Source organism: Marmota flaviventris, chromosome 9 (genome assembly GCF_047511675.1).
Source record: "Marmota flaviventris isolate mMarFla1 chromosome 9, mMarFla1.hap1, whole genome shotgun sequence".
In the NCBI taxonomy this organism is placed as follows: Eukaryota; Metazoa; Chordata; class Mammalia; order Rodentia; family Sciuridae; genus Marmota; species Marmota flaviventris.
In genome coordinates this window covers 99,576,943-99,604,787 of record NC_092506.1, presented here as the reverse complement: position 1 = coordinate 99,604,787, position 27,845 = coordinate 99,576,943, and the positions used below count along the sequence as shown (strand labels likewise).

At 38.2% G+C, this 27,845-nt stretch overlaps 1 protein-coding gene across 1 annotated transcript; it reads right to left on the bottom strand.

Annotated features, from left to right (window-relative positions):
* Nucleotides 1-6,984: 6,984 nt before the first annotated feature.
* On the bottom strand, nucleotides 6,985-15,496 carry LOC114088742 (NXPE family member 1-like). Its single transcript, XM_027930445.3, has 4 exons — nucleotides 14,862-15,496; nucleotides 12,165-12,226; nucleotides 7,910-8,122; nucleotides 6,985-7,520 (listed from the first exon to the last, which is right to left on the bottom strand). Exons 1-4 carry the CDS (start codon nucleotides 15,266-15,268, stop codon nucleotides 6,985-6,987), a joined length of 1,218 nt encoding a protein of 405 aa, XP_027786246.2. The 5' UTR covers nucleotides 15,269-15,496.
* Between the last annotated feature and the right edge of the window lie 12,349 nt (nucleotides 15,497-27,845).

Sequence of the window (27,845 nt, the reverse complement as noted above, 5' to 3'; positions counted from 1 at the left end):
ACAGTGATTTATTTTCTCTTTTTTGTATTTTAATTTTATATCCTACAACATTACTGATTTTTTTTTAGTTCTAACAGTTTTTGATGGAGTGGTTATGGTTTTTAACATGTAAGGTTGTCTCATTGAAAGAGATAATTTTACTTCTTTTTTTTTCTGATTTACATGACCTTTATTTCTTTTTCTTGTTCAATTTGCTCAGCCAAGGACTTCCAGCAGTGTTGCATGAAGTGGTCAGAGAGGGCATCCTTCTCTTGTTCCTCAGCTTGGAAGGAAAACTTTCAATCAACTTTTATTGTATTGAGGTACATTTCTTCTAAACCCAACTTTGTTAAGAGTCTTGATCATAAAAGGATGTTGAACTTGGTGAATATTTTTTCTGTGTCTGATGGTTTTCACCCTTTATTCTGTTAATGTGCTGCCTTATATCCATTGCTCTGTGTATTTGCAACTAAACTTTTCTCCCTAGATAAATTCCACTTCATCATGGTGATGCATCCTTTTAACGTGCTGTTGTACTCAGTATTTTGTTGGGATCTATTCTGTCTATGTTCAACATGGATACTGGCCTATAATTTTTTCCTTGTATGTCCTTGTCTGGCTTTAGAAGTATAACGCTGGCCTCATAAAATGCTCTTGGAAGTATTCCCCCCATCATCCATATTTTGAAAGAGTTTGAGAAGATTTTACATTATTTCTTCTTCAGTGTTTAATAGAATTCAGCAATGTAGCTATTGAAACCTGGGCCTTTCTTTTTTGGGAGATTTTTGTTTACTAGTTCAATCTCCTCATTATAGATCTAACTAGACTTTCTACTTCTCCATGCTTCCGTATGGGTAGTATTTTGGGTGTTTCCAGGAGTTCATCCATTTAATAGAAGTAATCCAACTTGTTGGCATAAAATTGACCATAATATTTTATAATCTGTTATGTTTCTATGATATCAATTGTACTGTTTCCTTTTTCATTTATTATTTTATTTGAGTTCTTTTCTTTTTCCAATGAACATTTATCAAGTTTATTTGTTTTTTAAAAAAAAATCTTGATTTTTTTTGGTCTTTCTATTTCTTTTCTAGTATCTGTTTAATTTTTTGCTGTTGTGATCTTTATTATTTCCTACTTTCTACTCCCTTCATGCCTACTTTGTCATTTTTTGGGATGAGTAATAGTAAATTTGGGGGGATTAGTTCTCTGTGATAGTTAATTTTAGATGTCAAGTTGAGTGAATTAAGGAATACCTAAGAACTGGTAAACCATTATTTTTGTATATGTCTGTAAGGGTGTTTCCAAACATTAGTGTGAGTAAGTGGATAGAAGGGGGCAGATATGTTCTCAATGTGTGGGGGCATATTCCAGTCAGCTAGGAGCTAATAATATAGGACAATGTCTCTTGGAGCTAGGACATTGCTGTTCTACTATTATCTTTGAACATGAGAACTCCAGGCTTTCCAGTTTTGGACTTGAACTCTTTCACCCAGCTTCCCCCAAGGTTCTCAGGCCTTTAGCCTTGGACTGAGAATTTTACCATCAGCTTTCCTGTACTGAGGCATTTTAGACCTGTACTAAGTCAGCTACAGGTATTCCAAGTTCTCCAGCTTGCAGACAACCCATTGTGAGACATTTTGGCCTCCATGATTGCATGATTGAGTCCCTAATAAATCCCCTTTCATACAGTCAACCATTCTATCTGCAAGGTTTACATCCTTGGATTAAACCAACTGCAAATCAAAAATATTTAAAACAAGAATCATATTAAATTTGTACACTTTTTTGTTGCTATTATAATTGTCATCATTTATAATACAATATAACAACTGATTATATATCATTTCCATTGCATTGTTAGTCTATGTAATCTAGAGATGATACAAAGTATATAGGAGCATGTTCACAGGTTATACACGAAGCCTGCACCATTTTATATAAGGCACTTGAACATCTATGAATTTTAGTATTTACAGGGAGTCCTAAAACTAATCCCTCTTAGAAATCAAGGGACAACTATGTGTATATATATAGTTGGTTCTGTCTTTCTCGAGAATCCTAATACATTCTCCATTTGCTTAGTCTTTTCTAATTTCTCAGCTTATTCAGAACTCAGCCTAAAGGACAAAATACTATTTATTGGAAATCATTTTAAAAAATGAATAATTTTTTCAGTGTATACAAAAATTGCACTTGAGTTTTTTGTTCATCTTCTCATTTAATCTTAAACTTGGAAAGTTATAAAGCATTATTCCCATTAGGGTCTGGAGATAGGGAGACTAGACAAAATAAAATAATCTTCTTATACTTCTATTCTCTATTCCTGTATCCAAGTTTAGAAGTGGATGGTACAAATTTATTGATTTTTGTACCTTGAACTAACCTTACATCCCTGGAATGAAATCCACTTGATAATGGGGTATTATCTTTTTAACGTGTTTTTGTATGCAATTGCCAGTATTTTATTGAGAATTCTCACATCTATGTTCATCAAAGATATTGGTCTTAAGTTTTCTTTCCTTGATGTATCTTTGTCTGGATTTGGTATCAGGGTAATACTAGCTTCATAGAATGTGTTTGAAAGAGTTTCTCCTTTTCTATTTCATGGGATGATTTGAGGAGGATTGGCCCAATATTCCAACATATTGTCTTAGGAACTGACTTCCTTAACAAGATTCCTAAAACACAAGAAGTAAAATCAAGAATCAATAAATGGGATGGAACCCACCTTTTAAAAAGCTTCTTCTCAGCATAGGAAACAATTAAGAGTGTGAAGAGAGAGCCTACAGCATGGGAGAAAATCTTTGCCACCTGTACCTTAGATAGAATATTATTTTCCAGGATATATAAAAAACTCAAAAATCTTAATGCCAAACCAACAAATAACAACAACAACAACAACAACAAAACAAATAACCCAATAAATAGATGGGCAAAGAAACTGAACAAACACTTCACAGAAGAATACAAATGGTCAACAAATATGTGAAAAAAGTTCAACATCTCTAGAAGTTAAAGGAATGCCAATTAAAACTACACTCACTTTAATAAAAATGGCAATTATTGAGAATACAAGTAGCAACACATGTTGGCAAGGATGCAGGGGAAAAGCTACACTCATATTGCTGGTGGGACTGCAAATTGGTGCAACCACTGTGTAAAGCAGTATGGAGATTCCTTGGAAAACTTAGAATGGAACCACCATTTAACCCAGTTATCCTACTCCTCAGTATGTAGCCAAAGGACTTAAAATCAGCATACTATAGTGACACATCCAATCAATGTTTATAGCAGCTTGATTCACAATAGCTAAGCTATGGAACTAATCCTAGGCACCCATCAACAGATGAATGGATAAAGAAAATATAATATTATATATATATATATATATATATATATATATATATATACACACACACACACACACACACACACACACACAGTGCAATATTACTCAACAATAAAGAAGAGTGAAATTATGTCAATTGCTGCTAAATGGATGGAGCTAGAAACTATCATGCTAAGTGAAATAAGCCAATCCCCCCCCCCAAACAAAGGCTAAATGTTTCTTTTGATATGCTAGCACAGAATAATGGAGGGGGTAGGGAAGAATAGAAGTTCTTTGGATTAGACAAAGGAGAAGGGGGGGGAAGGGAGGGAAATGAGAGTAGGAAAGACAGAATAATGAATTAGATATAACATTCCTATATTCATATATGAATACATGACCAGTGTAATTCCACACCATGTACAACTACAAAAATGAGAATTTATACTTTGTGTATGTATAATATGTCAAAATATGTTTTACTGTCATGAATAACCAAGAAAAAACAAATAATAAAAAAAATAAAATGTGGTTCCCTAATTCTGTCATTTCTTCCATATGCGTTATGATAATTTTTCTGCAAAGAGAAACTTTCCTTCAATTTTTATGTCTACTGGCTGTTTTTTAAACAGGAAAGAGTACAAGTGCTCATATATTTCCCTTTAATTGCCAACTTTCAGAGTAAGAAGTTTGCTATCTTCACTAATGACTCATGAGCACTTTAGTTTTTGCTTTTCCATATACCTCTCTGTTTTCAATATTATTATGAACTCAGGGATTTTGTATAGTGTATATTTTAATCAACTGCAACTATTATTCCTTTTGTTGATAAATTTGTCCCATCTTTGGCCAATGAAGAGAGCCTTTGGATTACTCCTGTGTGCTATTATATGACTCCTTGTGTCTTTGATAATTTGCTTTCTGGCATAAGAAGATGCTGAGGCTCATCCTTTCTATATATACATGTCTGTCCTGCCCTTATCCTAGATTCAGCCTTTCCTCTAAGGATGCCTTCTTGTTCTGGGAGTGATTCCTGATAATATTACTATAGTTTCTAGGCCTTTTATGGATAGAGCTAGGAAATATCTACATAAAAAATTAGAATCATGAATTTTTCACTCATTTTCAAGTTAATTAAGCATGTTTTTAAAACTGAAAACTTTGCATCTCATTTTTACACTGAAAGTTTAATTACCTAATGTCATTAATATATTCATTTACTTTATCCAATAAACCAAAAATACTTGCATAATAATAATACTAGTATTACTTATCTATACATGTACTTAAGAATGGTAATAAACAATATATTAAGTTCATTGGATTAGACAAAGGGGAATGAAGTGATGGAAGGGGGAATGGGAATAAGAAAGACAGTAGACTGAATTGGACATAACTTTCCTGTGTTCATTTATGAATCCACGACCAGTGAAACTCCACATCATGTACAACCACAAGAATGGAATCGCAATTAGAACAAGTTATACTCCAAGTATGTATAATATGTCAAAATAGATTCTACTGTCATCTATATCTAAAAACCCAATGTGTTAGTGTTCATACATTTACTTTTACAATTATTTTATAGTGTTCTTTTTATACTTAAAAAAAGTTTACTGTATTTGGTGAACTTTTTTTTATCAATGGTTGTGGTCTTGTCAAATTCAAATGGAGTGTCAAATTGTGCACCAGTCATGGAGGAGTAATCTTGTGCAGTAGGACCAGCACAGATCCTAGAAAGTTTAGAAAGATTTACAAAGACTGTTGCTTTGCTTTTCAGGATTAGTTGTGTAATATCTCTGTACTTTATATATTTTTTGTGAGTAGGGTAAGGATGCAGTTTTTTTTTAATGCACGTATATCTTATTTTCCGAGAATGTTTGTTGTGAAGACTGTCTTGTCCTCATTGTTCCATTTATCAGAAGCACATGTCCATATTTGCAGGGCCTTTACTCTCTCCTCAATTATGTTTCATTGATCTTTGACTCCTTTTTTTAATTTTTTTGCACCAATGCCACAGTCATAATTCTACGGCTTTAAGGAAAGTCTTGCTGTTTGGAAAAGTAAGTTCTTTAAACTTATTTCTTTCTAGCAGTAATTTGATTACTTTTGGCATTTTATGTTTTCTTAGAAAGTTTTGAATCATATTGTCAAATTATATACAACTCCATGCACACATATAATCTGTTAAGACTATGATTGGAGTTGCATTGAATCTACAGAATGCTTTAATCTCTGAGGTTGTGGAGTGTGTATATGTATATAGAGATCTTACATATCCTCTATTCTGTTTAATCCTAACCATTGAGTTAAACCACTGTTTTTAATTTTTTTAGTTGTAGTTAGACATAATACCTTTATTTCTTTTTTTTATGTGGTGCTGAGGATCAAACCCAGTGCCTCACATTGTGCTGGGCAAGTGCTCTGCCACTGAGCCATAACTCCAACCCAAGTGTCTCTTTTTGATAGTTTACTGAGCTGTACTTTGAAGTTTTGTGCATATTTGTAAGACATAATAAATATTTGACAATAGTAAAGATTTTTAAAATACAGTAGATCAAAAGTACCAAATATCTAGGATTAAGTATAATGAAAGATGTACACAATCTTTATGCAGAGATACCATGTAGTTTTAATTATGTCATATAATTTTGACTGTTAAAGAAGCTGTTAGGTTTTGTATATTGAACTTGTGTGAGGGCACCTTTTTCTACTTAGGCTTTTGATTGTTTCCTAAGGGGATGATGAAATAGGAGCAGTTACTCTGTTCTTTTCTGATATGTACTGCAGTTCACGGGTGGATACAGCTAGTGAGAGGTTCTTGGGTTTGTATTTGACTTAGTAAGAAATAATTTTTGTGCTTCCCTCAAGAAGTGATGTTACTTGTAGTTTTTGGGTAGATAAATTTTCTCAAGGTAGGTAATTTTTGTTTATTTCTACTTTATTATTAGTTTTATACACAACATATGAAGGATTTTTGTTCAGTTTTTCTGAATTTTTAGTTTTAATTTAATCAGGTAACAGAGAAATATTGTCTAGAGGCCAAATACAACTACCACTTTTTTTAGTGCCTGTGATCTCAGAATAGTTTTTGCATTTATGAACAGTTTGTGAAAATCAAAATAATAATATTTCCTGACAAGTATAAATTATATGAAATACAAGTTTCTTTGTCCATTCATTAAGTTTTATTGAAACACAACACACTCATTTGTTCACATGTCATCTGTGGCTGCTTTTGCACTACAGTGGAGAGTAGAGCAGTTGTGACAGAGGCAGGATAGCCTGCAGATTCCAAAATAGTTACTATCTATATCTTTACAGAGGATGTTAGGTGACTGTTTTAAAGCATCATGATGATGACATGTTTATTCTTTTCTACTTTTCCATTGGTTCAGCCAAGAGTAACCAAAGATCATTACCCAAACTTGCTTCAAATATGAAAACACTCATTATCACACATATTCATACTTCAGGCATGGTATGATCATTCTTAATGTATGATTTTTTTTAACTTTGTATCTCATCTCCATTCTTATTGTCTTTCTCACAAATAATTCCATGGATAGGTTCTTTTAAGTTTGATTGTCTTGGTCCTTAAAATGAATAAAATTTCATTGACAATACACAAGGGATGTGAAAATTGGTTCCTAGTGACTTTGCAAATATTTTCTTTAGCAAATGTAGTTTAAGAACATGTTAATCTGACTTCCAATCACAACATCAGGTGGGTGGACGTTATTGTTGCCATATGCAATAGTCATGTCCCAGGCATCAATGACACCTACATTGAGATCTTTGAAAATGTCATTCAGGGTAAGATACTGAATGTAACCATGGAAGTCTCCAAACCTTTCTGTTTCTATGTGCATCTCCCTGATATTTTCTGTCTTAATGATCACTTTAGTGTCTGGGCTTCTTAGGAACAGTCGTTCGATAGCTTTTCGAACACTGATGGCTCTGCGAATGAAAACATCAATGGGGAAAGGTCTAAAGTGTTGGCCAAATGTTATGACAATAGCTGTGTTTTTGTCACCCGAAATCTGGTCAATTTCCTGAGGGATATAACCTTCTTCTGTCACAGAGTAAAGATGAGAAGTGATAAAAGGATAGCTATGTTTTTTCCATTGTATCTGAGTATGTCTTTCAGCATCCAGAAGCAAATGTTTCTTAAAAGGTCCAGTTCCATGAAGATCAAAAAATTTCAGTGCTGATTAAAAAAAAAAAATAAGATCTTTAACTAGAAGGCAGTGATTGATACTTTTAAAAAGAATATCTACCATATCATGTATAATCACCATCTATAGTATTTTTGTTGGGAACATTCTACCCTCTAGGATAAATTACCAGTTTATATGTATGAAATGTCAATCAAAATGTAAAATTTTCATTGGCATTTATAAGGAGGAGCAACATTTCTTATGAAAGAGGGAATGAAATAGATTTTAAATTAAGACTTAACTCTAGAAAGAAAAATGAAATTACCAACTAAACAACAACAACAACAACAAACAGCCTAAGTGAGAATAGATGGAGACCTCGTTGAAATTACTTTATGATTAGCCTGAACTTCCAAAAGAACATAAAGTAACTACATACTTTTTGCAACTCTGGGTAAGTAGTGGATCCACTGACGCAGTGTGGAATCTCCCAGCAGGTAAATGAGTTTTCCTTTCAAGCAGCCATTGATCTTGTTTGTATCTAGTTGAATCTGGTCGCAAAATGTTGTTATCCACCTTCCTCGTAATGTGTATCCCCCGGGGGCTGGAGTCTTCTTTCCAATTTGGCATTTCTCTGTGCTCTTTTCTCTCTCTAGTCACAGAGATCTCATGGTGAGTGGTGTCAGTGGCATGTGTCAAACATCCAGCCTCCTCTCTTGGTCCTTCCCTTTCTTGGTCCCTTTCTCTCTCCCTCTGCTTTTGTCTTTTGTCTCTTACTGGAGATTTTTATGATCACCAGCTTGTTTTAGGCACTGCTACTCTTTCTTCTGAGAGATTTGGAGTCATGCTGACTCCTCCCTATTCATTTTCTCCCACCTGTGGTCATTAGCTAAGTCTCCATATCCTTTCCTTTCTTTGCCATTCCTCTGATTCTGCAGTGACTTAATTTGGTTCTCTAATCTGAATGTCAGTGAACTACCCATTGGTGTCTTTGTTATTGAGTCATTTACATTTGTTCCATCAATGAAGGAATAGTATGAGTTTTTTCATGTTTAAAAGATGGCTTAAATGTAACATGTACCCTTTAAAAACCTTATAGGGCAGTCTCCTGCCCAATAAAATACCTAGATTGACTTAATGCAGTTTTATTAAGGTCCTATTAAAAATTTTAATAGGACCTTAATAAAAAGAGTCATGCAGCACCCAACAGAAACCATGATTCTGAGATATTGCAGCCTGTTCCTCTGTAGCTGCAGGCTCTGTCGTTGTCTGCCTTCAAAGGTATCCCCCGTGGCAGAGGACCAACTCTTCACTGTGGCATAACAAAGGACATCAAATGTCTACGTCATATTTCCTTGCCATTCTCTATGCTGTTGCCCTACTGCCGAGCAATTGTCTCATATTTTAGGTTTTTTATTTTTATTTGTATTTTTTGCAATGCTTGCAATTGGACCCAAAGTCTCATGCATTCAAGGCAAGCACCTTTCCACTGACCTGTATGTCCAGTACTCATAATTTAGATTTTGTTACATCAGCATTTCTGTATTACATTCACTTCCTGTACTAGATAGGAAACAAGTTGAATGCTGTAAAATAGGCCAAAATAATGCGTTAAAATTGGAAATGTATTGTCCCTCACATAAGTTTCAGAGTGACCAGGCCAAGGTTAATGTGTTATTGCATCTTGTGAGGGACTTCTCTTTCTCTTATCTTGTTGTTCTACTGTTCTTAACATATGTTTTTATTCTTTCAGTCTAACAGGGCAGTTTCCTTTCTCACATTTTATCTACAGTTCAGCTAGTAGCAAGGAGACAAATGGAAGAGGAAGGCAAGTGGTTTTGCCATTAAAGGCATTACTTATAAGTTCCCCAGACAATTTCTGTTCATACTCTTAGAAAAATGTAATGTGAGCTTAAGTAGCCACAAGGAAAAGTGGCCATGGTTCCAGCTCAAATAATGGTTACTCTTACTAAAAAGGAGGAGGGAATGGATATTGGGAAATTACCAGCACTCTGTGCTTTATCTTCCTTGCTAAGTCCCTTATGGACCTTGCAGTCTCTGGTTGCTTGTGTCCACAGAATATTATACTATACATGGAGATACTGTATAGTCAGCCCTTCATATCCATGGGTTCTTTATTTGTGCGCTGCACTCAATAATGGATGGAAAACATTCAGGAAAAACTTTTATTTTTATCAAATATGTACAGAAGTTTTTCTTTTTATTTTGTAAACAAAATGGTATGACAACTATTTACAAAAAATTTACATTGCTAGGCATTGTAAGTAATCTGGAAATGATTTAAAGTATATGGGAGGATGTACCTAGGTTATGTGCAAATACCATGCCATATTATTGTTGTAAGGATTTTGTTGTACACAGTGGTTCTCAAAACCAAATCCCCATGAATACCAAATACAGTTGTAATTGGTAGACAGAGTGGCAAAATGGTACTGTTTTCAGAACTAGAAAATGTGGGCTGGGGGTGTAACTCAGTCGTAGAGTGCTCGCCTAGCATGGGTGAGGCCCTGGGTTTAATGTGCAGAACCACATCCAAATTGAAAAATGTACTTAAAATACTTCTTAAATCCTGGTGGTTTTGCTTGCTAAATGGAGCCTTCCTAATCCTATGATTTTGTTGGAATTTCAATGTGACCTTGTTGGGCTCCTAGGGGGCTTGATAGCTCTGCATTATGGATAATTGAATACTATAACCCTAGAAACTTGAGACCCACAGTTACTAAATATTTTCCATCTCCATATTTTTGATTACTTTACAGATTGTGTTGAGTACACTATACCCCCCAAAGATATTTGGGTTCTAATTCTTTAAATCTATGAATATGTTGCCATCAAGGGAAAAAAAACAGATGGCAAAAGGGATTTTCCAGATGTAACTAAGGGTATGGGTTTCGAGATGGATGATCTAGATAATCCTAGATTATCTAGGAAAAGGAGTTCAGTCTAATCTCATTGGTCCTCCATGGTGGAAGAAGGAAGCAGCAGGTGGACTAGGACGTTGTAACTTGAAGACTTGACCTACCATTGTGGCTTTGGAGATGGTAGATGGCACTAAAAGAAAGGAAGGCAGCCATTATAAAGAAGCTGAAAGTTATAACAAATTCTTCCTTAGAACCTCTAGAAAGGAACACAGGCCTGTTCCACCTTGATTGTAGCTCAGTGAGACTGATGTTGTACCTTGGAATAATAACACTAAGAAAATATGTTCTTTTTACTTAAAGCCACTTGTTATAGCAGCAAGAAGAAACTAGTGCTGAGGAAACTGATACCTTCTCAACATGAAATCATCCCAAACAGAAAGAGTATATTTTCTTTTATGTATAAATTTTATTTTATGTTGCAAAGTAACATTTTAAATTAAATCGTCTTTGTGTAGGTCATGCTTATTATTTTCAGTTGTGAATTTGCTTTATAAAACACAAGGAGGATCATACCACTGTCTTGCGCAGTTGGTCTCAGTGGCTTTCTTTAGCCTTATAAATAAACACTGTAATCCTCATCACAGTTTATTTACTTAGCTTATTCCTCTCTTTCTAGCTCTATCTTCTGCTACATTCTACCATATGCTCACTCCATTGGCTTATGAACACAATGTCTCACATAATTTTGCTTATGAGTAATTATACAGTAAAAAGTTCTCACACTAAAAATACTGGACACTTAATTATTCTAGTGAAGGACTTTTTTTTAGTGTATGAGTTATGCAATATTTTTCCTTTATCTCAATGTATATATACAGTGGCAATTAGAAATTACTTACATTTAACTGATTCCCTGTATTATACATTTCAATCTGGCAACTCTACCCATGATCTTTTTGAAATTTCTGACTATTGATAACCTTCAGGGCTCAGTCAAATATATTTAACTTTAAAATAATTTTAAAATGACAAGTCCCAGCTTCTTATGATGACACATAAGCCCCTTATCACAGAGTCTCTCCTTCCCTCTTTAGCCATATTTCCTGATATGTTCAATTTTCCTACATACTTGTATTTTGTATTTTGCTTTCTTCATAGAGTTGGTACATTTATAACAAGAACCTTTTTAGATCACAAGATCAGTTTTTTTTCATTTGTTCATGGTGCCTCATATTTATCAGGCCCTCAGTAAACACTTGAGGAATAAATGAATAAATATTGACAATATATCATTATAAGTTGCCTAGGATACTAATGTTACTGGTAAACTCAGGCTTTATAAACCATTATTTAAAGCTAAGTTATAAATAAATATAAACAGTATACTTTCATATATAACATTGCTCTGTATTTTCCATTAAAATATTTAATAAGATGGAAGCTCCATATAAAATTAAGTACATCAACTAAAATTAGGAGGTTATGCCGGCAGATATCAAGAAACTAAAACCACAGTATTCCCACTCTGAAGCTATCAAAGGCATTTGCACAGAATCTCAGACTCTGGGAGATGAATGTAGGATATTTTACTTTCTTTTTTTAGGATAAATCAAGATGAAATCTGGAATGAAGAGTCTAAACTAATTTCCTTGAAACGATTTCTCCCTATGAAGTCTAGCATGATTAAGATCACTGACATCTGTTAGGGATTATGCTCCTGGAAAAGCACAGCTAAAAGAATTAACTCTGATAATTTTTCTCTGTGTAAGACATATGCCAAACATTACCCATCACAGGAAAAAGTGGACTTACTGTTACAATGGGAGACATTGATATGTTCAAGATCTTTCATCATTTCAACTCCCACTTTGGTCCTTCAAAAAATAAGACAATAGATTAGCCTGTTGTATGTTCACATAGCACAGGCACCAGGCAACACTTGCTTATTTTTAAGCAAGGATAGTTTTAACTTTCTTTAACTAAAAATTATTATTTCTGCTGTATATTTTGGATAAATTGAGTACTGTAGATAAATTAGGATTTTGAAAGGTTTTCTCTCTTGCTGGGAGCACCTGAAGTCCAGGGCAACTCTACTCATCTGTCACATGTAATGATATGCAATAGTGTGTCATAGAATTTTAAATTCTTAATATTATTTAGTCTGCATAATCTCTATGTGCCTTCACATCACCTATTCAAGTTCATGTAATACATTTTTAAAATTACTGTGAACCTCTAATTGGTCAACCTAAGTTTTATCTCACCTAATTTCTCCAGCACAACTACCAGAGCACCCTGTCCAATTGCAAATGCAACTGCTTTATTCTTTAAAAACCTTGATTGTCTCCCTATCACTGCAGGAGTCCAGGCTCCTTATCCTGGCACATAGAACCCTTATCACAGAGCCTCTGCTTCCCTCTTTAGCCATATTTCCTGATATGTTCAATTTTCCTACATATTTGCTTTCTGAGGATCATGTGAAGAAAGGTAATGTATTGTCTGTGTTCACTGCTGTATCCTCAATATCCATCAATGTGGCTGTCAGAAAGTAGTGTTCACACTGATGTGTGAATAAAAGAACACTGTATTTCTTTCCTCCACTTGATGAAGACTAACTGACTCTTCCTACTTCAAACTTCTTTTCTTACCTCTACCCTCTCTTTTCTTCAACCCAACATACATTATGTGTGTAAATAGAGGCAGGCAGGGAGAGGTTATGGGGAGGAGGGCTCAGGTACCCAGTACAACAGATGTACTCTGTTCTCTGCTAGGGGGGGTATTTTAGGCCCAGTCATGAAAGGAAAGGGTAAAACATAGTCTCATCCTTGCTGTGATTTAGACATGAAGATGATTAGCGCTTAGAAGGAGATTAAAAACAAAACAGTGAGTACAGAGGGACTCCTCATGTAATTGTGTTTTTTTTTTTGTGTGTGTGTGGTCTTTCCTAGGACTCTCATCATTTCCTCATTGTGGTAGAGGTAGTGAATATGATACTTCAAAGAGCTCTGCTGATGTTAACATTCAACATCTCTTTTAGTTATCTGGATAACATCTATAAATACTCCACAAAGGTAGGAACAGTTTTCTCCAGTTTGGTCTGAAGTCTCCACCTGTGACTCCAGCAACTTAGAACTAAAGTCAGTTCTTTCCCTTCCCTCCCACTCCAGCTCTGCTTTCTTTCTCTCCTTCTCTGCCTCATTTCAGAATTGTGAATAGTTTGAGATTTAGTGAGTTGAATAGATATCAAAATTTGGAAAACTGGGCAAGATTCTGGAATGCATTTTATTTTCCAGGATTGGTCTCCGCTCTAATTTCTCATAATCATATTTTTTTTGAAAGCTTAAGGAAAAAAAGAATCTGAGCTTGACTTTGAAATTTTCTAAGAAAGGAATTGCTCAGAATATAACATTGTACTGTCACCAAATGAAGGGAAAATAAGTCATCGTGGCATAGTCAAACAGAATTTGGCAGACTGGAAAGTGAAAAGGAAGTAGACTGAGGCTTATGGAAAGTTTGAAAATGAATAAAAGATTCTAGGACTAATAGGTGTCCAGGCTTGGCTCACAGTTTTTGGATTTGTGATGACAGTCTCCTTTTGCAAACCATCAAAGTGGCCCATGAAGAAGTCCTGATAGTTCATTCTCAGGAATGAAGTGTTTCCCATTTCAATGGAGAATAAGGAGATTAGAGAGTGAGCATCTGTTTGTGAGTGGGGGAGAAAAGCATAGTGTGGCTCAGCCAAGATGGATAGGGGAAACATGGGCACCAGGGTTAGAGGAGTCTGTTCAACCAGGGCTTCCAGGAACTGATAGGTCACAATGTGGAGAGGTAGAAGGACTCCTCCACCATGAACACTGTGTACTAAGGCATCTCTGATCATGATATCAACTGGAGATGACCCACAGGAGTTGGCTTTTTAGAGAGATTGCTCAGGCTGCAGTATAGAGTGGGTTCAAGGAGGATGTGATTGATGATGGGAGGGAGACCAAGTGGGAAGCCATTTCAGTCATGTAGGTGAGATGATGATGGTCTCAACTTGGTTAGCAGCACTGGACATGGAGAGAAATGGATGAATGAAAAAAAAAATCACTTAAATGCTAGAATCTGTGAAATATGACATGGGAAGTAAAGGAACATGATCTTATGATATGCTTATCAAGGAATCCTTTTTTGGTGATATATTTGAACATACAGCAGAACTGTTTTCCACGGAGCATATTTTTTTTAAAACCTATGTCTAAGTAAAATATATGGTCAAATGTGACAATACTGGTTTCCTTTAGAAGTACAGGTATATATAGTTCCAACTTATGTAGCCTGCCTTGAGCCTATTTCAATCAAAATGCACACTATGGTGTGCTGTCATGGACACTGGTCTCCATGCAGATACCGCATGTTTGGTTATAACCTTTAGAACAGAGGAGGCATCTGAGAAGATCATGCTTAATATTGAGATAGGCAGTGTAGCTCTGCTTGGGGACACCACTCATTGTATTAAAATATACTCACTTATGGAAAAGCCTTTTTTCCTTGACAGAAAGATAAGAAATTTCTCTGTTCATGGTGGTCACATGGGTCAGGGCCTCACAGGGCATTTGTTGAGGCTTCATGCAGTAGAAGGCTTCTTGGTCTCTCCCATACAGGTAGGTGCACAGTTCAGAGCTAGAGTTTAGGGTCAGGCCACATTCAGTGAAGACTTGGGAGGTGCCATTAACAAATTTACCTTTGAACATAATTTTATCATAGCCTTGGTTCCTTGCCCTCCAGAGAGCCGACACCCCTTCACTGGGGTGGATGAGCAGGAGAGACAGAGAGACCTGGCCCTCCCAAAACAGAGTGAAGCTGACAAGGTAGGTGCCATTGTTGAAATCTGTCACCTTTCCTGAGGCGCCTGCCTTCAGGGCTGGGGAGAACATCCTGGCCCTGAGGAAGTCCCCTCCATATTCCTTCCTGTGTCCCAGGTGGTCCCTGGCCTCCAGCAGGATGTCCAGCTGGTCCCCCCTGCAGTATGTGTCTCTAGGGTTGAGGAGGGTGGCTGAGCTGTGTGTGGCACTGGTGGTGGTGGCCTCATGGGTGAAGGGTCTGGGCGGGATCAGCTGGTCTAGTTTCCCCAGGATCTCCTTTATTTTCAGCTCAGTTTCTGTTGGTGAAGTTTCCCCTTGTTTCTTAGCAATACGGTTTCTCAAACTGAATGAGAACTGAAGAATTGAGGAGAAAAGGATATATTTACTACCAACAGATAATAAGGCTTGCTTTTCAATATAAATTAGCATGATTCATTTTATAAATTTCCACATGATTAAGTTACATATCAGTGATGAATTCAAACTAGTTTTCACTTATGAAATTATAGGAATTGATTTCCAGGTAATGTGACTTCCTCTGCTGCCAACAGATAGTTTCTTTGGGGGTCACTGCCTTATAAAGTAACTGGATAAAATAAATATCTGTATTTTCATTATTTGATTTTATTGTTTTCACTTTGCCATCTTTTCATTTATGTTTTCCTTATAAAACTCTTATAACCATATTATACACAATATGAAAAACAGAGCAAATATTATAAAATATCATCATAAGTTTTGCTGTCCTTTTAATACTGTATATTTTAATATTTTCATTCTTTTCCTGTCATATGTATGTTTTACCTATTTGTAATCATATTATATATGTGGCTTTAATACTTTTGCAAGTAACATCATGTACTATAAATGTTTTAATATTGTTACATAATTTTTATGACCATTATTTTTAATTGTCGCATAACATTCCATCAATAACATGTAACACAGGTGCACAGCTTATGATATTGGATAATTGGATTATATATACTTCTTTTCATTTTACTTAACACTTGAATATTTTCTCCCCTTTCATATAAGGATTCATGATTACATCTTCATGACAGATTCCTGAAGATGAAATTACCAGATCATTTGTTACCGAAGTAAATATTAAAGAATAGTTTTATTCATTTTGACTGGTGAATTCTAAAGATTATATTTTATATTATCATCAGCAATACGTAAGACTACCTTTATGTTACATCAATATCTCATTGATCAGTCTAGCAAATAGAATGTAAGGGCTATAAATAATGTTTCTTACCTAAAGTAAGAGACTTAGTCAATTGAAATATTTATCTACCTAAAAATAAAGACTACCATATGTATCTGCATAATGAAGTAACTAGAGGGAATGTTTCTACCAATTTAAAACCTGTTCAGGTTCCAGGAGTTTCCCATGCCAGAGAGGCCACTTACCAGAGGCCTACATGAGAACAGACTAAAATTGCTCAGGGGAACCAGGGTTAGAAGCCTACCCCTGATGTTCATTGACTTGTTTGATTTTTGCTTTGTTCTATTTTCTAACAATAGACTGCTGTTTGATATATATATTGAACCTAGTATTTCCTCTGTTACAACTTTTGTCCAGATTTTCCTGGAACAAGATATTGAACTGTGCCCACATAATTACACAGCATCATGTACGTCTTAGTCTATAATTAGATAGCTGTTTGGATGAAAGGGTCATACAAAATTCAACTTCTAATTAATGATTCTGGATAACCCAAGGGTTACTTAGAGAAAGGAATTATCCTCATATATCACAGTTACATTTTTTTAAACATTTATTTTTTAGTTGTAGATGGACACAATACTTTTATTTTATTTTTATGTGGTGTTGAGGATCAAAGCCAGTGTCTCATGCATGCTAGGTGAGCTCTCTTCCTCTGACCCACAAGACCAGCCCCTCAATTTAAATTTTTGATTAAGTTATTCAACACTGTTAATAAAACTGATTTTAAATTCCACCAGTGAAAATGGAAAATTACTATTACATTTATTTTAATATCAGTATGTTTTCAAATTTATTTTTCTTCCAATAGTTGTTTTACTAATGTATTTTTTTCTGAATTGCCCCAGTTACCTCACTCTTTTAACAACCTGTTAAAACATAAACACACACACACACACACACACACACAAACTAGGATTGCCATGTGGAATGTTTGTAGGTATCCCCATCAAAAAATATTCATATATTGTAGCTGTATCCTGCAGTGAAATGCTTTCAGGAGGTAGAGAACTTTAGGGAGGTGATTAGACAAGGCGGTAGGGCCCTTATGAATGAGATTAGTGCTTTTATAAAATAAGACACAGCAGAGAAACAAAACAAAAATAAAAGAGATCCTGGAGAGCTCATTTGCCCCTTCCACCACATGAGGAAACAATGAGAAGATGACTGTCTGTGAACCAGGAAGCAGGTTCTCACCGGATATTGAATCTGCCAGTGCCTTGGTCTTAGACTTCCTGGCTTCCAGAAATGTTAAATAAATTTCAGTTCTTTATAAACCACTCAGTCTCTGACATTGTTAGAGCATCACAAACAGACTAAGACAAGGGTTTTATACAAATATACACATGTGCACAGGCACAAATTTCTCATATATACATACATATACTTCACATATATACATATATTAATATACATATGGACCCTTTTTAGAAAACCTTTGCTCCCCTTGATTCATCTAACCATATATCACCAAGTTAGTACATAATCCTTTTCTCTTTCATTTTCTCATCCAATATCTTCCATTCACTTGCCAAAGATTTTGAAGGACCTGGCTTCTAGTTCTCTTCATTACTGAAGCCCTGACTTCCTCTAGGTACATGGCAAGATCCATGGAGGCAGATCCTCTACCACCTAGATTCTTTTTGCTTCTGAAGGTCTCAGACGTCATATGACATATGGCAATTCAACTTCTGGTAATCCTGCCCAACTTAAGTACAATCACACTTTTTCTTTCCTACTTTCTATACTTTTTTTTTTCTGTCAGCTTCTTTTGTAAAAATTTAAATGTATTATAATGTCTCCCATATTATGGAGAGAAAACATTTAAGCCCCTTATTCTCCTTTAATGGCTACCGTACCTTTTGTTTGTCCTGTACCCTACCAATCAAGTGTCTCAAGAAATCTCTTTTATCCCCATTCTCTCTAACTCTCTCCTCAGCCTTCTTCTTATTTTGCTCCTCAGAGTTATGTCATTAACAAACTTTTTCTTCTCACTCTACAGCTCACCCACGGGAATGTCTCGGACTCCAGTGACTTCAGCTGCTATTTATAGTCTAATTAATACTTTCTAAATCTAATATTTTCTAAGCCAGGTCTTTTTCAGCCTTAGGTCTGTTTATTCTACAATATATAGAAGCAACATCTTCACTTACATCACTATAATGGACCTAGACCTAGACTACTCATAGCTAACTTTATCTTCTCTCCTCCAAATATATTTCTCCCAGTGTGGTAGGAGAACTTCAATAAACGGCCTCACCAGCCAAGCAGTTGTACAAACCTGGAATATAATGCCTGGTTAGCCCCAACTCCTCCCCTCCCACAGTCAGTCACTCTTGCTGTCAATTCTATTGTTAAATTCACTGACTTTTCTCCCTTTTTATTATTAGGACCTTATTTCAAGTCACATTACCTCTCAGATCAGATCTCCAAACAGTCTTTCCTTACTTAGTTATTTACCATTCATTAAGCATCTACAGTATGCCAGACACTGTTAATGAATGAATAATATGTAGATTCTTGCCTTCCTGGAGACCAAGATAGATAATAATCAATGAACACCATAAATCAATAAATTATATAGTATAGTGAAAGTGAAAAGTAGTATTGCAACATAAGAAGTCAAGCAGAATAAGAAGAATGCAAAGAGGTTGTATGGGCTGATTTTAGTATTAAATAAAAAGGTGTACTAAATGGACGGAAGGAGGAGAAACTGGAAGCAAGATCAGTTAAGAAAAACTGCAGAAAGGGGAAATGTGAGAAATGTTAACTGGGCTACTCAGAAAATGATAATTAAAAAAAATTTAAACCCTGAGATAAAGATAGAGAACTGAAATAGAGATTTAATTGAATTAGAATATCCAAGGCCAAGGGAGGAGAGAACCTTGAGGTGGGATGCTTGGCAGTGCCAAGTGGTACAGAGATTCACCTGTCTCCCAAACAAACAGTAATTGTGCATATATTGTCAAAGAACTAATGCTGAACAGAGAACCCTCTCCTCCACATTATCTGCTAAGATCACATGTTTTAAACATTTCTTTTCTTTCTTTCTTTCTTTTTTTTTTTTTTTTTTTTTTGGTACTGGGGATTGAACTCAGGGGCACTTGCTCACTGAACCACATCCCAAGTCCTATTTTATATCTTATTTAGAGACTGGGTCTCACTGAGTTGCTCAGTGCCTTGCTTTTGCTGAGCTTGACTTTGGACTTGTGATCTTCCTGTTTCAACCTCCCAAGCCACTGGGATTATAGATTTGCTCTACTGTGCCGAGCTTAACTTTCATTTCTTGCCCCGATAATGGGGAACATTCAAATAAAGTCACTGTGACTATCAATGAAATTCTGAAAAAAATCTGAGACAATTCCTACCTTTGTGTGGCCTGTTGAAGTGAAGTAAATGACCCACAAAGCTAAGATAACCATTAGCATCAGCATGCATTTGTGAGGTTTGGCATTTGAAAACAACATGAGTATCCTAGAAGATAAATAATCGCATTAAGTCAAACCAACATGATGTATCTCTGTACACTTTGGTTCCTCCTTAGTAATTTTCACAACAGGGTAATGTTGTCCTGTGTTTGCAGAAAGTTCATTTATTCTGGAAATCAGAAACAAAGTTCTTCCCTGAGGCAGGAACACAACTATTTGAAGGACTCCTGGCTGCTGACTCTCAGGTTAATTCTCCAGGTATGGAGGCCCATCAGGTCATACCTTCTTCTCTCATCCAGGACTTGGCATGGACAGCAAGGAGTTAGCAATCAGTCACTCAAAGAGATACTTTTCTTTTCTGCCCCCTTTCCTGTCATTAGAGCTTACCAGTGAGGTCCAAAGGTACGCACCTATAGGTGACTATCTGCTTCAGCATATTCTCAGATTCACCCGTACCAATTTCAGCTGTCCAAAGAGTCTGCTTGGTCCAAGAGGTCTTTGCATTTACTTCAGGGTTGGAGTTTCCTTGTAAACTTCATTGATTTCTCTGAGGCCACAGGAAGCTCTGAAGTTTGCTTTTAGAGAAGAACATCTCAGGGCAGGGCAGGCTCAGTCACCTTTGGCAGAGGCTTCAAGTACTCATGCCACGCATTTCCCTGGCTTCTTTGTTTAGCTGTCATGTTGGAACAGTCAGTTATGCCACATTTGGCAGAAGCACCCGGAAAATTGGAAAGAAGAAAAACATAAGTCCCATCCTGTTTCTGAGCACCTAAGAATTGATCTAGCTGGGTCTTCTCAATATTTGGATGCTTTCCTTATACGTCTCCTTATACAAGGGCTCAACATCACTGGTTTTATTAAGCATTATGACAATAAGGGTTTAAATGAAATCTCAGGCATAAGGGGAATAATCAATAGATCTAAATCCTACTGCAACTTGCCTAAGGTAAGAATCCAAAAGGGTAAAATCTGAGGACGTAGGTTTCATGACCATCCCGTATCCAGTGACTTTCAAACTCTTACACATCCTTATTTCTCTTCCTGGTTTATATCATGAAAAACTCATCTGTCTTTGCTAGTGTCATATTTATGTCCCCATAGGAATGGTTTAGATATCAGATGTCAACCAAAGCCCATGTTCAGAGTGAAATGGTTACATTAAGAGACTATAAACTAATCATTGGATTAAGTGGGCAGTAACTGTAGCCAGGTAGTGTGTGGTTGGAGGATATAGATTTACATTTTATCCTTGGTAAGTAGAGCTTTTCCTGATTCTTAGTTTCCATGACTTTCTGTAATAGTATTCTGCCTCCCCTCAGGCCCAGGGACAGGTAGTCAGCCAATCATGGTCTGAACCTCTGAAACCATGAACCAATATAAATGTTTCTTCCTGCATGTTATTTTTGTCAGGTCTTTTGGTCACCATGATGAAAAAAACTGGCTGAAACATAGGAGGAAAAAAAATTGACCTTTTGTTGTGGTGAGCCGCTTCTGCCGTTTCTGCAGACTATGGTCGCCATTACGAGATGGCGCTGGCTCCGCTGTGGTATGTGACAAACAACTCCTTATCTGAGAGAGTTGGCACATGATTTTCACCACCCTGTGAGAAAGCTCCACGCGGCAGCTTTGTATTGGGGCTTGGGATGCTTTATTAAGGCTGGGAGGGCATCCGGGGGAGAGAGAAGAGGAGAAGAAGAAAGAATAAGAAATATCAAGGGACCTGAATAAACTGCTGAGAGAAGATTCCTGAGTGTCGCGTCTTCCTTGCGGGCAAGGGGTCGCGACAAGTGGTGCCGAGACCCGGGAACCAGAACTTTCAGCAGTCAGGGGTGGTGCACCGGTTAGTCCCAGGTAAGTGGGATCCGCGACCAAAGCGGGGTTAGTCCCTAGTAAGTGGGATCCGCGACCAAAGCGGGGTAGCTCCTCTGTAAACACAGAGAGAGCCTTACATTTTATTGCAGCTGCACTGTGTACTTTCGCTTTTGTTTTTTGTGCTTCTTTTGTTGTTGTGTCATGGGTGCCGCATCTTCAAGTCCACTTCTCCTGGCCCTAGATGGCCTGTTACGTTCCAAGGGCCTGGAAGTGAAACATAGTACTTTACAGAGATTTTTACAGAAGATAGATATCGCTGCACCGTGGTTTGCATTTTCGGGCAGCCTTACTGTACCTAGTTGGGATAAATTAGGCAAAGATCTTGACTTTGCTTCTGAGCAGGGCATATTAGAGGGTGGGGTGATACCCCTTTGGAACATGGTCCGTAGTTGCCTTACAGATGGTAAATGCCAAGAAGCTGTGAGTGAGGGTCAGGCCGTTCTTGAACAACTACATGAGGAAAAATCTGAAGGATCACATAGTGAAGTGGCAGAGAGTATCAAAAGTAACAGTAGTGAGAAGGCAAAAGAGCCTGAAGATAAAAATAGGAGAAGGCTCTATCCAGACTTGACCGAATTCAAAACATCTGAGGACACAAGCGGCTCAGAGTGTTCTGAGGACCTTGATATATTGTTGCAACAACTACATAAGATAAAAATGAAAAAGAAGAAAAAGGAGACACAAGGCACGCATGCCTACTGTAAGAAGGGGGAGGGATCTAATATTGGTCAACAGAATTCTGAGGAGGAGGAGGTTGAAAATTTAGAAGAAGATATGATGCCTGTTGCCCCACCCCCGTATGTGGGGGGGAGCCAAGGTTCCGGGAGATCTTTTCATGCGCAAGTTTGGAGGACAGTTAATACAGATATGGGACTTGCGTACCCGGTGTTTCAGGACAATAACAGGGGAAGATATCATGAGCCTTTAGACTTTAAGATAGTTAAAACCTTGGCAGAGTCCGTCCGCACTTATGGCATAGATGCCGCTTTCACTCTCACTCAGGTGGAGGGACTTACTAGATTTTGTATGACTCCCTCAGATTGGGCTAGTCTAGTCCACGCTTGTGTTTCCCCAGGGAAATATTAGGAGTCCAAAGTTGGCTGTTTAATGTTTCTGGCATTACCCAAGACTCGGAGCGAGGTAGGAGGCTTAAAATTTTTGCAAATAATTCACAATTATCTAATGCTACATTACCCTCCGCAGCAGTCTGTCTCCAATCTCCGTTCCTGTTTCTTTTGGCTAATGTTACATTACAGGGGATGCTTAATTGTTCTAATGTTACTTGCTACTTGTCTGAGTGTTGGAATGGCTCCTGGACTATGGCAGTGATTATGAAAATTCCAACCTTTGTCCCGATCCCGGTTACTGCGGATCCAGAATCCTTTCCTATTGTTGAATTGATTAGAACCCGTAGAGATTTTGGAATTACGGCAGCTATAGTGACAGCTGTGGCAGTGTCTGCTGTTGCAGCAGTTACAGCTGGAGTAGCCATGGCCAGCCAAGTACAAACTGCTGCCACTATTAATCAGGTTATTCAACAAACATCCACTGTACTTGAATCCCAAAGTAAAATTAATCAACACATTTTATCTGGGATTCTGGCTGCTAATCAAAGGATAGATCTGCTTCAAGCTCAAGTTGAGGAGTTGTCTGACCTAGTACATTTGGGTTGTGTTGATCAACGTGTGCATTTATGTATAACCTCTGTCAGATTTAATGATTCCAGAAATGCCTCCCGCATCATCGGAGAGTATCTATCCGGAACCTGGTCCATAGAAGCGGAAGACTTGATCCAGTCTCAACTAACTCAGATTGCTGTTTTGAATAGTACCCGTGTTGAACCAGTGACTTTGGGTCAATTCACCGATTGGATATCTTCTGCTTTTTCCTTCTTCAAAGAGTGGGTGGGAGTAGGCATTTTTGGTGCAATGTGTTGCTTCAGTGTTATACTTTGTTTGTGGTTTCTCTGTCGCCTTAAAACTCGCCATGCACAAGAAAAGGCTATGATCATACAAGCTCTTGCAGCTTTAGAAAATGGCAACTCACCTCAAGTCTGGCTTGCGCATCTTAAACAGTAAACCTTTGTCATGGTCGTTGCACCCCAAGTTATTATAACATTGCACTGGGATCGACATGACTTTCCTTGTTATTCTCTTAGTGTTGGAAAGCCCTTGCACTCTGCCGGTCTTGCTGCCATTGCACGCAGATGGGTTTCCACACTAGTGCTTTTCTATCGCTTTAAAGTCCGTGCCTTTCTTTCAGGGTGCTGTCAACTTGTTTGTCATTAATACAGCCACAGTTCAGCCTCAGCTATCCCCCTTCGTCCACCATCGTCACGATACAGGATGCGAGGCAAGGCACTGCACTTGAGTGATCCTTGACGTGGACCTCAAGGAGAGCATGTCCTATTGCATGCGGGTTAGACGCGTCCACGCCCCGCCCCACGAAAAAAGGCGTCGGCTGATATGGCCTCGGATCTGGGGAAGGGCCCTCCTTAGGACTGAGCCATACTATGCAGCCACTTCTGCACAGTGGGATAGGACCTCTACTCTCGCCTGTATTGTTTTAATAAAACAGAAAGGGGGAACTGTGGTGAGCCGCTTCTGCCGTTTCTGCAGACTATGGTCGCCATTACGAGATGGCGCTGGCTCCGCTGTGGTATGTGACAAACAACTCCTTATCTGAGAGAGTTGGCACATGATTTTCACCACCCTGTGAGAAAGCTCCACGCGGCAGCTTTGTATTGGGGCTTGGGATGCTTTATTAAGGCTGGGAGGGCATCCGGGGGAGAGAGAAGAGGAGAAGAAGAAAGAATAAGAAATATCAAGGGACCTGAATAAACTGCTGAGAGAAGATTCCTGAGTGTTGCGTCTTCCTTGCGGGCAAGGGTCGCGACATTTTGTTTGTTTGATTGGTTGGTTTTTATGTTTTATTTTGTTTTAGGATTGGCTTATTTCACTCATCATTATAGTCTTCAGATCCATCCATTTACTGGAAAATGTCATAAAGTTATTCTTAATTATGGCTGAGAAATATTCCATTGGGTATATATACTACAATTTATTTATGCATTCATTGTGTATTAGACAAAGGGGAATAAAGGGAAGGGAAAGGGATAGGAAAAGGAAAGACAGTGGAGTGAATTTGATGTAACTTTTCTAGGTACAAATATGTGTATACCACAGTGAATGTCACCATTTGCACAACCACAAGAAATTAATTTAAATTAATAATAATAACTGCAAGGACACTCGCAGAGTCCACGCTAAGTCCAAGGACCACATCACACACCAGAACATCACACAAGAGATTTATTGTTGGTAACACGAGGTATAGCTTTGACAACGCTGTCCCTCTGAGGAGAGTAGCAGTCTGTTGGCACTCACAGAGCAGCTTTATACCCCACAAGAGGAATCTCAAAAACTACTAAAGAGTTTATGCTGGGGTGGGGTTAATGATTTTTTTTTTTTTAAGAAGGCACATGTTCTTACAAGAAGTTAACAACATTGCCTCAGAATCAAAACTTTGGAACCTCTAGATAAAATGGCTCCTGACCTAAAATGGTGAATCTGATGCCAATATTCCTCTCTTTTTGTTTTTATAGATACCTGGGCTGGAGATGATGCTCTTTCTTCTCTCACTTCTTCCTGTTGGTTAAGGGCAAAGAATTTCATTTCTATAAAGGTTGTCAGGGAGGGTTTTAGGTGGGAGCAGAGTTTCTGGAGTCAGGGAAGTTGACCATGAATTGTAGGTCTCAGTCTTGGGTATCAAGGGCTGGTAGTCTTTCTGGTGGGGACTATCTCTAAATCATTAGGGTAGGACAGTCCAAGTCAACTAGGTAAAAGTATGAGTGTCTGGGTCTGTTCAGGTGAAGACGAAAATTATCTAGGATTGGGGGTGTAAGAAAATGGAGAAGAAGACATCTTTTAAATCCAGAAGTGAAAAATGAGTGGTGCATGAGGGAATGGTACACAAGGGTGTATATGGGTTGGGAACTACTAGATGAATGGGGATTATTCTGTATTAATGAGGCAAATATCCTGTAGGAGTCTGTAGGATCTGTTTGGCTTCTTGACTGTTAGGATAGGTGTGTTAAAAGGGGAGATCGTTTTGTGTAGGAGGCTTTTTGGGAGAAGATCAGAGATTAAAGGTTTGAAACCCTTGAGGCTCTGGAGGGAAAGTGGATATTGGGGTCATGCTGGGAAATAGGTGAAGTTCTTGAGATGTATTATCAAGGGAGGGTGGCAGGCAGCTATGGAGGGGTTTTGGAGCCCCCAAATTGAGGGATCAACCTCTGATGCAGATAAGGGGTAAGAGGGGCCCACAGAATGTGTCTGGAGTACTAGCAGGAGGGAGACAGAAGGCAAGCTGGAGTTGAGGCGAGACTCAGGAGTGAAGGTAATAGAAGCTCCAACTTTGGCTAGGAGATCCCTCCCTAAGAGAGGAAGTGGGCAGCAGGCATAACCAGGAAGGAATGGGAAAGGGTAATGTCTGGAAGATGCAGTGAAGCAAAGGGGTTTGTAGGGGCTGGTAAGGTAGTCCTCCTACCCCCAAAATAGAGGAACGAGATAGAGAAGTAGGTCCCCCAAACTCCTTTAGGACCGAGTATGTGGCTCCAGAGTCCAAGAGAAAAGAGATAGGCCTACCTGCTACCACAATGGCCACCCTGGCTCCTGAGGAGTGATGGTAGTGGTCAGGTAAGGGGATCCCGGGCTTCTCAGTCACCCACTGCCAGACATAAAAGATCTGCTTGAAAGGTTTCAGAGCCGGATGGCCTTGCACCTCTTAGTGTGTGAGAACAGTGGACATCCCAGTGTCCTTCCTGATGGCATTTGGGACATGCACTAGAAAAATTCCAGGGATTCGGGCACACTCTGGCCCAATAACCCGTTTGACCACATTTGAAGCAGGGGCCAGGGGGTCCCCTGGCTGTTTCCTTGGGAGCAGGGATGCTCAAGTGCCAGTGGTTGGGACGGGTTGAAAGGCCTAGGCCAGCATCTGGTATTTGTGTTTACAGGCCTTCTCATCCCTCCCATTATACACCTTATAAGCCACTGCCAGAACCTCTGCTTGAGGAGTTAGGGGTCCCTTCTCTAGGCATTTGAGTTTAGTCTTAATGTTGGGGAAGCTCTGGGAGAAAAAGTAGGTGGTTAGTAATGGTCTCCCATCTGGGGTTTCATAGTGTAGATTGGTGTCCTTAAAAGGGCCTTTGTAAGGTGGTCCAAAAACATTGAGAGTTTTTCATTTTGGTCCTGAATAACTTCGGGAGTTTCTCATAGTTAATAGCTTTATGGGCCAGTTTTCTTGTCCTGCCAAGAATCAGGTAATAAATTTGTTCCTACTAGTGATCTGTCCAGCTAAATTGTAATCCTAGGTGGGGTCATAATCAGGGACTGCCTCAGTACCAACTGGGTTATTGGGGAAGGTTGGGTGGACATTGTCTGCATAGTTTCTGGCCTGTTTCCAAACTTGCCTGTGTTCCTCAGGTTGGAGTGTGTTGGGAAGGATCATATGAATGTCATGGAAAGTTACATGGTAGGATTGGCTTAGGTACTGGAATTCCTTAATGTACCTTGAAGAATTGGAGGTGAAGGACCCTAGCTTCTTTTGATTTGGGAAAGGTCACTAAGGGAGAAAGTGATGAGTACCCAAACAATTCCCTCTGACCCTGCTACTTTACAAACGGGAAGCAGAGGTGCAGGCCGGGTAGAATGGTCCATGTGAGAGTGAGAGCGAGTAATGGGTGGACTGAAAGTAGGTGAGGGGGGTCCTGGAGGCATCAGAGCAGAAGGTTGAAAATGGTGGGGAGGGGTTTAGTTGGCAGGGTCAAAGTCTGGGATTTCAGGAGAGTCCTGAGGTCGAGAAGGGAGGGTTTAAGAGCCAGGAGAACATGGGCCAGAGAGCAGGAAGAGCAGAGTGATTTTGTTTGAAATGAGGAAAAGAGAAGGCCTGAACATAGGGGATCTTTTTCCATTTCCCTGAGTGCTCCAAAAGTTAAAAAGGTCCCTCAAAATATTGGGATCTATAGTGTTGTTAAGCAGCCATTTGAAATCCTAGTCTAAGGTATAAGGGGCCAAATTTGGTTGGGAAGATGAATTAGTTTCTGTACCTGTCA